The sequence below is a fragment of the Vigna unguiculata genome, chromosome 4 (assembly GCF_004118075.2).
Source record: "Vigna unguiculata cultivar IT97K-499-35 chromosome 4, ASM411807v1, whole genome shotgun sequence".
Lineage (NCBI taxonomy): Eukaryota > Viridiplantae > Streptophyta > Magnoliopsida > Fabales > Fabaceae > Vigna > Vigna unguiculata.
Genome location: NC_040282.1, coordinates 40,757,883 through 40,776,337, shown reverse-complemented (window position 1 = coordinate 40,776,337; position 18,455 = coordinate 40,757,883). Strand labels below are relative to the sequence as shown.

Genomic DNA, 18,455 nt, shown 5'->3' with positions numbered 1-18,455 from the left:
TTTGTGTTAGTGCATCTATCATGATAAGTGACATAATAATGTTTTTGTAATAACTGCAAAACACAATGTGACAATTGTAATTTGTCTGTCATAATAAATGACATTGTGACACTTTTATAATAACTTACACATTTATTATGTCAATTATGACTACAAATGTTATAGTAAGATTTTAAGTGATAGTGATATGTCATGTATATTTTTAACTATCATAATTGAGTTAAATTTTATTTTTAAATAAAATGGTCTAATATATATATATATATATATATTTATTTATTTATTTATTTCTATTTTGTTGAAGTCGCATGGTCAGCACGACTTCAACACTTTATTTTCATAATTTTATATTTAACCTTTCAAAATTTTAAGTAATTTATATTAATAAAATAATTCAAAAAATTAATAAAATAAATAGTTTATTAATGTTGTAATTAATTTGTAATATTTTAATTAGCTTGATTGAATATAATTATTTATATTAACAGAATCAATAAATTAAAAATTTTATTATAATAAGACTAAATATAATTCTTAAGCGATATCAAAAAATTTAATTGAGTGAGCAAATAAAAAATACAAAAATATACATCATTGTTTATATTGTTTATATGTACAATTTCTTTGGTTATACATCCTTTTTAATCTTCCTAACATTCTTACTAATATAAATTACTATAAACTTTCTTCGCTTTTATTATCTTTGTCACGTATTCAATTAATTAAATTAATTTTAAATATTTAATTAATGAAATAAAACTCCAACAAACATATATCATTAAAACATTAATGAGATTACAACTGTACCTACCAATATATTTCTGAATGTTATTCATCATGAAATTTATTGTCAAATAAGAAAATCACGTAAGGGAGAAAGTAATAAGAGTAAAAAAAATAGGAGTTGTAATATCATTCATATCACTTGAATTATACATGGAGGACTCTAAAACTCATATTCTCCGGCCATAACAAATTTTTTATTGCTAATTTGGTTGCTATATAAATAAATGTTAATATATACTAATTTGTAACCACTATTAGGCGGCTATATCAGTCATATATTTCCAACCAACTTTTTCTGTTGCAATTGAGATGATATGATTTATATCATACTCTCACGTAAAATAAAATATATCATCTTTTCAATATCATATCAAAGTACTATTATATTCATAAATTTAAATGGAAATTTTACATCAAATTCTCTAGTAGTTTATTAGGTTTATAATTAGATGGTTGTGGAGAAAATATTTTATGGTCATAAATCATGTATAGCGAACTTTATTGATGTTGCTTTTGTTGTAGTGATAGATTTTCGTAATACAATCCTGCTGATCAAGTTTGTGCAATTGTCCGGTGATCGAATCCTTTAATAGATCATGTAATAAGAAACACATTATGAAAACAAAAGTGAAATTATTTATTTAAATCGATTTAATGTTCATATAGAATGGATGAATTGTTGATTTAACAAATGAACATCATTAAATTTTGTAATTTATTAATTAAAAAAATTATTCTAGAATGTGTTACTATAATTTGTATCAAAATAAAAGAAAAAAAAAACTATGAACTATATTGTTTCTCATATTTCATATGTGACTCTCTTAATATTCAAATTGAATATGTATATATATTATCATTTTAAATTATAAATAATTTCAACTTATGTATTTTTTTTATAAATTGGTAGACATAGAAAGAATGCTAATAAAGACTCTGATCATCAATAATAAAGATATCTCATGCAACATGGAAGACATATCTCTTGTTCTTTGTCAAAAAGTAAAAATATATTATTAAAAACTTTTAATTAATTCATGGAATTATGCTAAATTTATATCTATGAAAACCAATCCTAGTACATAATGATTGAAATTACAAAATATATGAGAATTAATTTAAAACACAAGGAACATTATTAAATTCATACCAATGAAAAATAAAATTATAACTGCATTCAATCAAATATACAAATTATTGAACATTAATATTAAGAGACTTTATCAAGTTCAAAGCTTCTTCAAATCACGTTGACAACAGCTTAGTCCCAGCCAAGTGCAACTGGTTCGAATTGCTCACTGCACATAATCTCACTACACACAAAATAATTCAAGTTAGACTCTCAAGTGAATTGTATTATCACATATAATAGCACCTAAAAACACTAATTGAAAAGGTGATATGCACTTTAAAAATTGGCTCAGACTAATTAAGATAATTAGAGAAAAATTAACAAAATCACAAACTAAAATTTACTTTAGAATTAAGAATTCTTGAGTAAATTTGATTAAATGCAATTATTAATGTTTATGTTCAATAATTAGTATATTTGATTAAATGTAACTATAACTCTTTTCCATTGGCATGAATTTAACAAATTCCTTGTGTTCTAAATTAAATCTCACTTTGTAAGGATATAAATTTAACATTCTTCTATGACTTAATTAAAAGTTTTTAATAATATTGTTTACTTTTTGACAAAGAACAAGGCATATGTCTCTCAACTTTGTTTATGGTTGATCAAAGTCTTTATTATCATTAATGTTATGTCTAAGAATTTAAAAAAAATAATCATACGTTAAAATTATGTTAATAATATATATATATATATATATATATATAATATAAAAATATATTTAAAATTTTTTAAATTTTTTAAATTGTAGGTAATATATATTAGAAATTAATAAAAATTAAATTTTTTTGTATTTCTTTTATTTAAACATAACATTTAATGTAAATATAAAATAAAATATAAATTTAAATATAATAAAAAATAAAAATATTTAGGTTTAATTTTTCTTTTGGTCCCTGTTTTTATTTAAAAATTGACACTAGAATTAAGTTAATTACACCAACAAAGCAAATTATTCATATTAAGAGTCTCAATTTTAATGAAAAGATCATTGATTTGTTTCGAAGAATTTAACGAAATTTATCATAAAAGATCGAATTACATCAGTTTTTTCAAAAATCGGGATCAAATTGAGACTAAAAAAATTGGAGGACCAACTTAACATTTTTAAACCAAAACATGAATCAAAAGAGTAATTAAACCAAATATTTATTAACATAATTTTTATTTTCCTTTTTATTGTCTTTTTAATTTTTCACATATTGTAATAATTTCTCACTCTCATATGTCTTTTTTTTTTATTTTGAAAGAAAAAAAGTTAGACATAAACTCGTTATATTTCTCATTTATCCTCTTCATTTCCCGTCTCTTGTCTTACTTGATAATGAAAACATTATTTTTTTATTTCATGAGCTTTTTGTATAGTTTTTTATGAATATAGAAAAAAAATAGTGTATTATGTATTAATAATAATGAATATATTTTTCTTTTAATAATTACATGTCTCAATTTTTTATTAGATTATGATCAATTATTTTTTAGTATTATTTACAAAAAAGGTATATTGATAAATAATGAAAGAATAAATTAATCGTTTAAGAGTGATGAAAATGAAATTATTGAATAAAACAATATAGATTCTACCTCTTCACATATTTTGAAGCATTATACTAATGATAAAAAATGTTCAGTTAAAGAAGTCATTTTTTGAAGCATTATACTAATGATTGAATCTAATGATCTCAAAATTATATTATTTTGGCCCCTCCGACGCTTTTGGTCAAGATCCGCCACTGATGAGGATGTATATATCCCCGCGATAATACCCGTCCCCGCCACATCTCCCTTCGTATTTAAATTATTAAAATATTAATTAATTAACTATATATATATATATATATATATGTATATATACTTTCTATTTTCATTTCTTCTAATTATTTGGTTTGTCATGAAATCCATTTGCATCTCCAATATATTTTTCATCTTATCATAACCTTTATGTAATTATGTTAAAATGATGCATGTCAATTAAAAAAAATTATGTCTCACATTTGATTATTTCTATTATTTTTTAATATTTTTATTCATTATATATTTTCCTTTAACATGAGAATGTTTAATACTCTCAATTTAATTGTTTAATAGCATAAACCTTTCATTTACTAGTAATAAAAAAATTATTTACTTACTATTATTCATTTTTGTTTCATTTGAAGAACTCTTTTGTTTCGCTAAAACAATTTTCGTTATTTCTCAACCATTGAGTATATATGTTAATATTTGAAAACATTTCTTAAATTTCTAAGGTATTTTTCATCTTATCATATCCTTAATTATACATTTGTTTTTCTTTATGCGATTTCTTTCAATAGTCTCTCAAATTGTTTTTAAGACACACATTTGTTAATTTTTTTATATTTTTATTTGCTGTTTATTTTCATCATGTAGAATACTATTTCGATATATTTTATCTAATTATTTTTTATTTTCTAACTTATTATCAATCATACTGTAATTTTTTCACTATAAATAAAGAACTTTTATTTACTACAATAAAAATTTAATGTAATTGCCATGAATATTTTTTTATCACCATCCAACATATATTGGAGTTCAAAAGATACAGGATCTATGTCAAAAATTTATTATTATGTTTATTATTTGTTCTTTGCATCATTTTGATCAAGTGACGTATTATAACTTTTATTAGTGTATACAAAAGAGATTTATTAGAATTTAAAAAATTGAAGTAAACAAACATTTAAAATGTATTTTAATTTGAATATTCGTTTCCTTTTATATTTTTTTAAAATATTTTTAAATTTTATCAACTAGGTTTCATTAATGTTTGTAAATTTAGTAAATATTTTAGTTCTCATCAAATTTTATTTGGTATTATAATCTAAAATGTAAACAATTATAATTTATTTTAAAGTATTTGATATCGAACAAACAATCATTCTCCTAATATTGAATATTTGATAATATTATGTTTCATTTACATAATTTTTTATTGTTTTATAAAAATTAATTAAAATTAATATTGAAATATAAGAAAACGGGTACGAGTATGGGTACAAGATTATATACGTTACCTGGTGGAGATGGAGATGAGAGAAAAGTTCAATACCCGTTGGATTTGGGTATGTGGATGTTGATGAATTTTTTCTACGAATATAAATATGGAATAGCGAAACCCATCCTCACTTCGTCCCGTTGCCATCCCTACCTCCCACCTTTATATATTGGAAACAACTAGAAATATTTTTCTTCCTAAATATAATTAACATAAAATTATTTTCAAATGCATTGTTTTTTCATACCATTAATTTATAAGGAGACATCCACTCGTCTCCGATGAAGGTTATGTCATTATATATTGGTTAAAATAACTTATTGAATTATTAGTTATGTCATTAAATATAATCCCTACTTAAACTATTTTATTCGATGAGTATCTCTTAAATAAAGTTTAAATTTATAATATTATTAATTAAAATGAACCCATTAAACTATTTTTATTAATCTTAATGATTTAAAATTATTGTTATTTGTAGTACACGAGCAAGACTTAATGAGTGGATTCCATTATTTTTTATCAAACGTAAATGAGATTAAAATATAGTAATGAATTAGGTGTTTATTCATCTAAAACCATTAGAAAAGACGAAATAAAAGAGAACACGAGCGATGATGATTAAGTCAACTTTTCTGATATGTGTTAAACGTGAGACATTTAAAAAAAGAGTGTATACTTTGTATATGTATTGACAATCACAGATTGTCGTAGGTATTGGTCTCTAAGGATGTTACAAATGGATGTACACCACACAAAACACGCTTGTCTGTTTTTCCATCACGTCCTTATTTCTGCATGCATACATGAAGCCACCCTCTTTTCATTCCTTCTCAACCCTGAGACAGAGAGAAACATCCAACAATAACACTCCTCTGGATCCTCCGGAGGGAATACTTTTTCTTCCACCTGTTCCTCCCACAACGAGACCTAGGGATTCACCTAGGCTCGTAATTCAAGTCAGTATTTTTCTTTCTGTTTTTCCCTTCTGCAGATCAAATATATATATTGTGCACTTTTATTTATGAAATGAATCTCATCATGGTTGCATGATTCATAGATAACATTGTTTTTTGTAAACATATGTGATCAAAGATTCAAGTTTTGTGGAAAAGCATTGGTTGGAAGTCCATCACAATCCATTATTTAGATATCATTACCACACCAAATGTCTTGATTCACAATTTTCTGCAATATTAAGGATTGTGATGAATCCACAATCCTTACCAACCCATCATTTAAATTAAAAAGTGTTTGCAAAGAATTTAAGAGAAGATTGTGATATATGGTGTTCAATGTCAGGAATAACAATGATGTCTATCGATTTAACCTCAGTTTGATTTTATATATATATATATATATATATATATATATATATATGTTCTAACACTGAATTCAATTATTTAAATCATGGTTTATGTGGCTGGTGTAGGCATTAATTGAAATCTTTAACTGGGTTTTTTTATGCATCTAAGTTGTTTGATACAGATGCTCAACCAACAAAATTATGGAAGTCCTTTATTTCATAGTGCTTAAGAAAAATGAATCTCCAAACTTTCATCTATTTTCATCTCAAGATATATTATAAGTTTTGGAAGTTTGTGATTTGATGATCTAATTTTTTTTGCATCAGAAATGGTACCTTTTGGAGGAGTCATTAGTGATATCAAAGGAAGGGCTGCTTGCTACAAACATGATTGGACCAGTGCATTATTTTCTGGGATTAAGTAATTCTTGTTTATTAAGTACCCTTTAGTTTCATATTGATGAGACTTTTTTCCCCCTTTTTACTTTTCACTTTTATCTGTGCTTAATTTTGATTTGTGATTCTCTGAGTAATATGTTAGGATACTGGCTCCAACTTTCTACATATTCTTCGCTTCAGCTCTTCCTGTTATTGCTTTTGGAGAGCAACTTAACAGGGATACAGGTAAAACATTTCTTCAACAATATGTAGTTACTTTCAGTGGTCAATGCTATGCTTTTTGTTCCATAACCAAGCATCCATATCATGTTTTTATAGGTGAGTTGATCCATACCCAACAAAAACACATTTTAAAGCTAGTTCTTCAAGGTTTGTACGTTGATGTGGGTGTAAGTGAACATATATAACACATCCAAAAATATGAGGCGGTAAATATGTTGAGTTGATCCATACCCAACAAAAACACATTTTAAAGCTAGTTCTTCAAGTTTTGTACGTTGATGTGGGTGTAAGTGAACATATATAACACATCCAAAAATATGAGGCGGTAAAGAGACCATGGAAGGAAGGATACAATGATCAGACAACACATCTAAAGGCCTTCGAAAGTTAAGCACATTAGAAGGTGTTCGATTAATCAAATAAACTGCAGATGTCACAGCCTCACCCCATAAATGAGATGGGACATTACCATCTATCAAAAATGATCTTGTCACCTCTAATATATGTATAATTTTTCTCTCAGCCACCCCATTTTGTTGTGGTGAATAAGGACATGTAGTTTGATGTAAGATGCCTTTGGAGTTCATGAACTCGATTAACTCAGTCTTAAGATATTCTCCTTCATTGTCTGATTGAATAACCTTAATATGTGTGTTAAATTGAGTAACTATCATATGATGAAAGGAACGAAACACATTACATACATCATTTTTATGTTTAAGCAAATACACCTAAGTTACTCGAGTACAATCATCAACAACTGATAAACCATTTTTTTCATTATGTGTAGATTGTGGGGCAGAGCCCCAAACACTTGGGTGAATTAATGAAAAAGAAAAATCTGTTTTTTTATTGCTTAAAGGAATCACAACACGATGACTTTATGTCATTACACAAGTTTCACAAATAAAATCAGAAATATTACATTTATGAAATAGTGATGGAAATAAATTTTTTAGATAACCAAAAGAGGGATGCCCCAATCTTCTATGCCATAACCAAATTTTCTTTCTTTTTCTTATCTTGTATGTGTTCATTCGCAAGACAAGCCAACGTTCTTGTATGGGTTTGTTGTGAGACATTTTCAAGATAATACAGTCCTTCTCTCTCTTTACCGCTATCAATCTTCTCCTTGGAATAGAGGTTTTGGAATAACAATGGGTTGGGTAAAATAAGGCAACACAAGAATGTGATTTGGTTAACTTGTTGTCAGAGAGAAAATTACAGTTCAATGTAGGAACAAATAAAACATTAGAAGTTGATAAGGAGGGTGAGAGGGATATAGTACCTAAACCTTCAATAGGAGATGAGACCTCATTGGCATTAATAATAGCTAAAATAATGCAACACAAGAATGTGATTTGGTTAACTTGCTGGTAGAGAGAAAATTACAGTTCAATATAGGAAAAAATTAAACATTAGAAGTTGATAAGGAGGGTGAGAGGGATATAGTACCTACACCTTCAATAGGAGACGAGACCTCATTGGCATTAATAATAGCAGTTTTAGAACAATTAGGGAAAAAATTAATAAATTTATGTGGATCACAAGTCATATGATCGGTAGCACATGAATCAATTATCCAATCACTACCCTTAATAACAATAGAAAGATCAAGAGCAGAGTTAGATATACCTGACTTGGTCACAAATCCGGCAGCAGTAGAACTATGACTCTTGGGAGTAGCTTTTACCTTGGTATTAGGAGTAGTTTTGCCTTTTGGATGTTAATCCGGATAGCCATGGAGTTTAAAACATGTTTCCATGACATGGTTATCCCCATTGCAATGCGTACACTTGCGTATTCCTTTCTTAGGAAACTTCTTAACAACAAAGGTAGTCCTCATAGTAGACTCACTATCAAGCATAGCCTCTTGGCGGTTTGCCTCGGCACAAACAATTGCATAAACTTATTGAACATTTGGAAGGGGAGTAGTAGCAAGGATACGATCATGAACTGCATCCAAATGTGTATCTAGGCCAGCCAAAAAGACATAAACTCGTTCATAATTAATCATGTTGTTATACTTTTCAACATCTTTAGGACATTCCATGGTACAATTCGTGATAGTATCATACTCCAGCCATAATCTTTGCAATTTACCAAAATATGTAATAACAGATCCTCCATTTTGCTGAATAGATATTACCTCATGATATAATTGATATGATCAGGACGCATCCTAGTTGACTGAGTATGTTTGTTGCACAGTGTCCCAAATATCTTTTGCCCTGACTAAGCGAATAAAGAGGGATTTGATTTCTTTCGTCATGGAGTCCAAAAGTCAAGACTTGACTAGACAATTTTCATCTTCCCATACTTCATATTCATCAGATTTCCTATTTTCTAGTTCAACCTTTGTTCCAGAGATGAAACCCCAACATTTTCTGCCTCTGATCTTGTTCTGTGCGTTCAATGACCACTCAACATAGTTGGTGCCGTCAAGCCGTTCAGGGGTGAGCGCTTCGTGCATATAGGTAGCAGCGGAAGTCCTAAAATCATGTTTCTTCGAATGATCTTTACCGGAAGGAGTCATCAGAAATATTCAAATAAATAAGTACCGGTTCCTATATTGTAAAGGATTTTGGTGTTTGGCTATTGATACCATATAAAAATGATGTAAAGAATAATTCTGATGTATTATTTTAAAGAACGAGGTACCATATATATATATATATATATATATATATATATATATATAAAAGAGTGCTATAATTCCCCATCTATTAAAAGAATGAGTGCACATATTTTCTCACAAAGGTAATAATGCTTAAATTATAGTTAATACAATATTTAATATTTGCTAATAGAATATTTTACATATCTTAACAATATATTAAATTTTGATGTGTTGCATGTTGATAACATTATTTATATAACATTTTCGTACAATTAAAAAAATGTCTTTATCGAAACATGATTACTTTCAGCTATTTGATGATGAATCGTCTAACACTTATGTTGATAATTAATGAGACAATGACTATTGGAACAATTTAATGGAACTTTTTCTTAAACTTTAAAGATCAATAACACATATGGACATATCGTATCAAAATCAAATTTTTTTAAACATGAATTGCTAAATAGAAATAATGTCCATAGCTTTCTTAAGTTGTTATTAAGCATTGAATAACTTTCCATATTAATAATATCTATCTTTTTCTTTCTCCCCCCTCTCTCTCTATATATATATATAGAGCCAACGTTTCGGGAGTGTCCTTCACCGCCTATGCACAAAATGGGAGGGTTTCAACGTTTTGGAAAAAAAAAGGGAGAACCACGTAAATGGAGGTACACAAAAAATGGAATCAAAGAAAAAACAAACCTTTGAAATTGCTTGATAATGTCATCACCTATGCGCACCACGAAAACCATAAAAAATTAACCCTTTAACGCAGTCGAAGCCACAGGAGAAGAAGATCTGAAATATAAATTTTAGCGTTTACGTCTGATGCCCTATTGTCAGACGTAAATTTATGTGTGACTTTACCCAGTCAGATGTAAATTTATGTCTGACCATAGGGCGTCAAACATAAATTTACGTGTAACCTTATGCAATCAGATGTAAACTGCGATATTTACGTCTAACTCTAGGACGCCAGACATAAAAATTTGATCACTTGTTTACAAGTTTGCCACCGGTCATTTTTAATATCTGATTCTTCTACATTAAACATATGTTTATTTTGTGTTAGTGCATCTATCATGATAAGTGACATAATAATGTTTTTGTAATAACTGCAAAACACAATGTGACAATTGTAATTTGTCTGTCATAATAAATGACATTGTGACACTTTTATAATAACTTACACATTTATTATGTCAATTATGACTACAAATGTTATAGTAAGATTTTAAGTGATAGTGATATGTCATGTATATTTTTAACTATCATAATTGAGTTAAATTTTATTTTTAAATAAAATGGTCTAATATATATATATATATATATATATATATATATATATATTTATTTATTTATTTATTTCTATTTTGTTGAAGTCGCATGGTCAGCACGACTTCAACACTTTATTTTCATAATTTTATATTTAACCTTTCAAAATTTTAAGTAATTTATATTAATAAAATAATTCAAAAAATTAATAAAATAAATAGTTTATTAATGTTGTAATTAATTTGTAATATTTTAATTAGCTTGATTGAATATAATTATTTATATTAACAGAATCAATAAATTAAAAATTTTATTATAATAAGACTAAATATAATTCTTAAGCGATATCAAAAAATTTAATTGAGTGAGCAAATAAAAAATACAAAAATATACATCATTGTTTATATTGTTTATATGTACAATTTCTTTGGTTATACATCCTTTTTAATCTTCCTAACATTCTTACTAATATAAATTACTATAAACTTTCTTCGCTTTTATTATCTTTGTCACGTATTCAATTAATTAAATTAATTTTAAATATTTAATTAATGAAATAAAACTCCAACAAACATATATCATTAAAACATTAATGAGATTACAACTGTACCTACCAATATATTTCTGAATGTTATTCATCATGAAATTTATTGTCAAATAAGAAAATCACGTAAGGGAGAAAGTAATAAGAGTAAAAAAAATAGGAGTTGTAATATCATTCATATCACTTGAATTATACATGGAGGACTCTAAAACTCATATTCTCCGGCCATAACAAATTTTTTATTGCTAATTTGGTTGCTATATAAATAAATGTTAATATATACTAATTTGTAACCACTATTAGGCGGCTATATCAGTCATATATTTCCAACCAACTTTTTCTGTTGCAATTGAGATGATATGATTTATATCATACTCTCACGTAAAATAAAATATATCATCTTTTCAATATCATATCAAAGTACTATTATATTCATAAATTTAAATGGAAATTTTACATCAAATTCTCTAGTAGTTTATTAGGTTTATAATTAGATGGTTGTGGAGAAAATATTTTATGGTCATAAATCATGTATAGCGAACTTTATTGATGTTGCTTTTGTTGTAGTGATAGATTTTCGTAATACAATCCTGCTGATCAAGTTTGTGCAATTGTCCGGTGATCGAATCCTTTAATAGATCATGTAATAAGAAACACATTATGAAAACAAAAGTGAAATTATTTATTTAAATCGATTTAATGTTCATATAGAATGGATGAATTGTTGATTTAACAAATGAACATCATTAAATTTTGTAATTTATTAATTAAAAAAATTATTCTAGAATGTGTTACTATAATTTGTATCAAAATAAAAGAAAAAAAAAACTATGAACTATATTGTTTCTCATATTTCATATGTGACTCTCTTAATATTCAAATTGAATATGTATATATATTATCATTTTAAATTATAAATAATTTCAACTTATGTATTTTTTTTATAAATTGGTAGACATAGAAAGAATGCTAATAAAGACTCTGATCATCAATAATAAAGATATCTCATGCAACATGGAAGACATATCTCTTGTTCTTTGTCAAAAAGTAAAAATATATTATTAAAAACTTTTAATTAATTCATGGAATTATGCTAAATTTATATCTATGAAAACCAATCCTAGTACATAATGATTGAAATTACAAAATATATGAGAATTAATTTAAAACACAAGGAACATTATTAAATTCATACCAATGAAAAATAAAATTATAACTGCATTCAATCAAATATACAAATTATTGAACATTAATATTAAGAGACTTTATCAAGTTCAAAGCTTCTTCAAATCACGTTGACAACAGCTTAGTCCCAGCCAAGTGCAACTGGTTCGAATTGCTCACTGCACATAATCTCACTACACACAAAATAATTCAAGTTAGACTCTCAAGTGAATTGTATTATCACATATAATAGCACCTAAAAACACTAATTGAAAAGGTGATATGCACTTTAAAAATTGGCTCAGACTAATTAAGATAATTAGAGAAAAATTAACAAAATCACAAACTAAAATTTACTTTAGAATTAAGAATTCTTGAGTAAATTTGATTAAATGCAATTATTAATGTTTATGTTCAATAATTAGTATATTTGATTAAATGTAACTATAACTCTTTTCCATTGGCATGAATTTAACAAATTCCTTGTGTTCTAAATTAAATCTCACTTTGTAAGGATATAAATTTAACATTCTTCTATGACTTAATTAAAAGTTTTTAATAATATTGTTTACTTTTTGACAAAGAACAAGGCATATGTCTCTCAACTTTGTTTATGGTTGATCAAAGTCTTTATTATCATTAATGTTATGTCTAAGAATTTAAAAAAAATAATCATACGTTAAAATTATGTTAATAATATATATATATATAATATAAAAATATATTTAAAATTTTTTAAATTTTTTAAATTGTAGGTAATATATATTAGAAATTAATAAAAATTAAATTTTTTTGTATTTCTTTTATTTAAACATAACATTTAATGTAAATATAAAATAAAATATAAATTTAAATATAATAAAAAATAAAAATATTTAGGTTTAATTTTTCTTTTGGTCCCTGTTTTTATTTAAAAATTGACACTAGAATTAAGTTAATTACACCAACAAAGCAAATTATTCATATTAAGAGTCTCAATTTTAATGAAAAGATCATTGATTTGTTTCGAAGAATTTAACGAAATTTATCATAAAAGATCGAATTACATCAGTTTTTTCAAAAATCGGGATCAAATTGAGACTAAAAAAATTGGAGGACCAACTTAACATTTTAAACCAAAACATGAATCAAAAGAGTAATTAAACCAAATATTTATTAACATAATTTTTATTTTCCTTTTTATTGTCTTTTTAATTTTTCACATATTGTAATAATTTCTCACTCTCATATGTCTTTTTTTTTTATTTTGAAAGAAAAAAAGTTAGACATAAACTCGTTATATTTCTCATTTATCCTCTTCATTTCCCGTCTCTTGTCTTACTTGATAATGAAAACATTATTTTTTATTTCATGAGCTTTTTGTATAGTTTTTTATGAATATAGAAAAAAAATAGTGTATTATGTATTAATAATAATGAATATATTTTTCTTTTAATAATTACATGTCTCAATTTTTTATTAGATTATGATCAATTATTTTTTAGTATTATTTACAAAAAAGGTATATTGATAAATAATGAAAGAATAAATTAATCGTTTAAGAGTGATGAAAATGAAATTATTGAATAAAACAATATAGATTCTACCTCTTCACATATTTTGAAGCATTATACTAATGATAAAAAATGTTCAGTTAAAGAAGTCATTTTTTGAAGCATTATACTAATGATTGAATCTAATGATCTCAAAATTATATTATTTTGGCCCCTCCGACGCTTTTGGTCAAGATCCGCCACTGATGAGGATGTATATATCCCCGCGATAATACCCGTCCCCGCCACATCTCCCTTCGTATTTAAATTATTAAAATATTAATTAATTAACTATATATATATATATATATATATATATATGTATATATACTTTCTATTTTCATTTCTTCTAATTATTTGGTTTGTCATGAAATCCATTTGCATCTCCAATATATTTTTCATCTTATCATAACCTTTATGTAATTATGTTAAAATGATGCATGTCAATTAAAAAAAATTATGTCTCACATTTGATTATTTCTATTATTTTTTAATATTTTTATTCATTATATATTTTCCTTTAACATGAGAATGTTTAATACTCTCAATTTAATTGTTTAATAGCATAAACCTTTCATTTACTAGTAATAAAAAAATTATTTACTTACTATTATTCATTTTTGTTTCATTTGAAGAACTCTTTTGTTTCGCTAAAACAATTTTCGTTATTTCTCAACCATTGAGTATATATGTTAATATTTGAAAACATTTCTTAAATTTCTAAGGTATTTTTCATCTTATCATATCCTTAATTATACATTTGTTTTTCTTTATGCGATTTCTTTCAATAGTCTCTCAAATTGTTTTAAGACACACATTTGTTAATTTTTTTATATTTTTATTTGCTGTTTATTTTCATCATGTAGAATACTATTTCGATATATTTTATCTAATTATTTTTTATTTTCTAACTTATTATCAATCATACTGTAATTTTTTCACTATAAATAAAGAACTTTTATTTACTACAATAAAAATTTAATGTAATTGCCATGAATATTTTTTTATCACCATCCAACATATATTGGAGTTCAAAAGATACAGGATCTATGTCAAAAATTTATTATTATGTTTATTATTTGTTCTTTGCATCATTTTGATCAAGTGACGTATTATAACTTTTATTAGTGTATACAAAAGAGATTTATTAGAATTTAAAAAATTGAAGTAAACAAACATTTAAAATGTATTTTAATTTGAATATTCGTTTCCTTTTATATTTTTTTAAAATATTTTTAAATTTTATCAACTAGGTTTCATTAATGTTTGTAAATTTAGTAAATATTTTAGTTCTCATCAAATTTTATTTGGTATTATAATCTAAAATGTAAACAATTATAATTTATTTTAAAGTATTTGATATCGAACAAACAATCATTCTCCTAATATTGAATATTTGATAATATTATGTTTCATTTACATAATTTTTTATTGTTTTATAAAAATTAATTAAAATTAATATTGAAATATAAGAAAACGGGTACGAGTATGGGTACAAGATTATATACGTTACCTGGTGGAGATGGAGATGAGAGAAAAGTTCAATACCCGTTGGATTTGGGTATGTGGATGTTGATGAATTTTTTCTACGAATATAAATATGGAATAGCGAAACCCATCCTCACTTCGTCCCGTTGCCATCCCTACCTCCCACCTTTATATATTGGAAACAACTAGAAATATTTTTCTTCCTAAATATAATTAACATAAAATTATTTTCAAATGCATTGTTTTTTCATACCATTAATTTATAAGGAGACATCCACTCGTCTCCGATGAAGGTTATGTCATTATATATTGGTTAAAATAACTTATTGAATTATTAGTTATGTCATTAAATATAATCCCTACTTAAACTATTTTATTCGATGAGTATCTCTTAAATAAAGTTTAAATTTATAATATTATTAATTAAAATGAACCCATTAAACTATTTTTATTAATCTTAATGATTTAAAATTATTGTTATTTGTAGTACACGAGCAAGACTTAATGAGTGGATTCCATTATTTTTTATCAAACGTAAATGAGATTAAAATATAGTAATGAATTAGGTGTTTATTCATCTAAAACCATTAGAAAAGACGAAATAAAAGAGAACACGAGCGATGATGATTAAGTCAACTTTTCTGATATGTGTTAAACGTGAGACATTTAAAAAAAGAGTGTATACTTTGTATATGTATTGACAATCACAGATTGTCGTAGGTATTGGTCTCTAAGGATGTTACAAATGGATGTACACCACACAAAACACGCTTGTCTGTTTTTCCATCACGTCCTTATTTCTGCATGCATACATGAAGCCACCCTCTTTTCATTCCTTCTCAACCCTGAGACAGAGAGAAACATCCAACAATAACACTCCTCTGGATCCTCCGGAGGGAATACTTTTTCTTCCACCTGTTCCTCCCACAACGAGACCTAGGGATTCACCTAGGCTCGTAATTCAAGTCAGTATTTTTCTTTCTGTTTTTCCCTTCTGCAGATCAAATATATATATTGTGCACTTTTATTTATGAAATGAATCTCATCATGGTTGCATGATTCATAGATAACATTGTTTTTGTAAACATATGTGATCAAAGATTCAAGTTTTGTGGAAAAGCATTGGTTGGAAGTCCATCACAATCCATTATTTAGATATCATTACCACACCAAATGTCTTGATTCACAATTTTCTGCAATATTAAGGATTGTGATGAATCCACAATCCTTACCAACCCATCATTTAAATTAAAAAGTGTTTGCAAAGAATTTAAGAGAAGATTGTGATATATGGTGTTCAATGTCAGGAATAACAATGATGTCTATCGATTTAACCTCAGTTTGATTTTATATATATATATATATATATATATATATATATATATATGTTCTAACACTGAATTCAATTATTTAAATCATGGTTTATGTGGCTGGTGTAGGCATTAATTGAAATCTTTAACTGGGTTTTTTTATGCATCTAAGTTGTTTGATACAGATGCTCAACCAACAAAATTATGGAAGTCCTTTATTTCATAGTGCTTAAGAAAAATGAATCTCCAAACTTTCATCTATTTTCATCTCAAGATATATTATAAGTTTTGGAAGTTTGTGATTTGATGATCTAATTTTTTTTGCATCAGAAATGGTACCTTTTGGAGGAGTCATTAGTGATATCAAAGGAAGGGCTGCTTGCTACAAACATGATTGGACCAGTGCATTATTTTCTGGGATTAAGTAATTCTTGTTTATTAAGTACCCTTTAGTTTCATATTGATGAGACTTTTTTCCCCCTTTTTACTTTCACTTTATCTGTGCTTAATTTTGATTTGTGATTCTCTGAGTAATATGTTAGGATACTGGCTCCAAACTTTCTACATATTCTTCGCTTCAGCTCTTCCTGTTATTGCTTTGGAGAGCAACTTACAGGGATACAGGTAAAACATTTCTTCAACAATATGTAGTTACTTTCAGTGGTCAATGCTATGCTTTTTTGTTCCATAACCAAGCATCCATATCATGTTTTTATAGGTGGAAGCTTAAGTACAGTTGAAACACTGGCATCAACTGCTATTTGTGGAATTATCCAATCAATATTTGGTGGTCAGCCTATGTTGATTTGGGAGTTGCTGAACAACTGTTATAATGTACACTATTCTGTATCAGTTCTGCATAAAAAGTCCAGATCTTGGCGTTGGGATGTTTCTGCCTTGGGCTGGATGGTATGTATCTATCTATGATGCTTGAATATCATGCACAAATATGATACCACCATATGATTATATATTCTAAATACATGTATAAGATATACATATGTACATAAATTCATATCAATCATATCTTACTAGACATCACTATGAATAAAAGAAAAACTGTGAATCATTTGTGTATCACAAGTAATAGTATCATATTGTTATACATACTTTATGATTCATATGTTGGTATATTATGTATATACGTACATATCAGTAAAGTATTAAAAGTTATCCTTATTTATGTGAAACAAATCAAATAATCGATGCTTCGTAGTTATATGTTAGACATTTTGGTTTTACCATGTTCTTAGTTTTTGAACTACATTATGTTCACTTGTGTTTCAGGGTTTGTGTGTGGACAGCTATCATGCTGATTTTGCTTGCAACTTTCAATGCCTGCACAGTTATCACGAAGTTCACAAGACTCGCAGAGGAGTTATTTGGCATGTTAATCACTGTCCTTTTCTTCCAAGAGGCTATAAGGGTACATTGCCGACCCTTGGAAGCAAAATAGAATGTTAATTCTGCACTTCACGATCTAACCAAAAAATCATGTGATCCTCAGGGAGTCAAGGGTGAGTTCGAGACACCCATATCTGAACATGCTTCTGCAGAGGATCATCAATTCCAATGGCTGTATATAAACGGACTACTTGCAGTCATTTTTTCTTTTGGAATACTTCTCACTGCCATGGTCAGCAGAAGAG

The 18,455-nt window shown here is 26.4% G+C and overlaps 1 protein-coding gene across 3 annotated transcripts; it reads left to right on the top strand.

Annotated features, from left to right (window-relative positions):
• Window positions 1-5,728: 5,728 nt before the first annotated feature.
• LOC114181767 lies at window positions 5,729-17,613 on the top strand. 3 transcript variants are annotated; one of them, XM_028068313.1, is made up of 4 exons: window positions 5,729-5,899; window positions 6,574-6,667; window positions 6,788-6,870; window positions 17,525-17,613. In XM_028068313.1, the coding sequence occupies exons 1-4, from the start codon at window positions 5,747-5,749 to the stop codon at window positions 17,534-17,536; spliced, it is 342 nt and encodes a 113-aa protein (XP_027924114.1). In that variant the 5' UTR covers window positions 5,729-5,746; the 3' UTR covers window positions 17,537-17,613. The 3 variants fall into 3 exon arrangements, with proteins under 3 accessions (XP_027924114.1, XP_027924113.1, XP_027924115.1); XM_028068312.1 differs by lacking the exon at window positions 17,525-17,613 and adding an exon at window positions 9,079-9,498; XM_028068314.1 differs by lacking the exon at window positions 17,525-17,613 and adding an exon at window positions 6,964-7,491.
• Window positions 17,614-18,455: the final 842 nt, after the last annotated feature.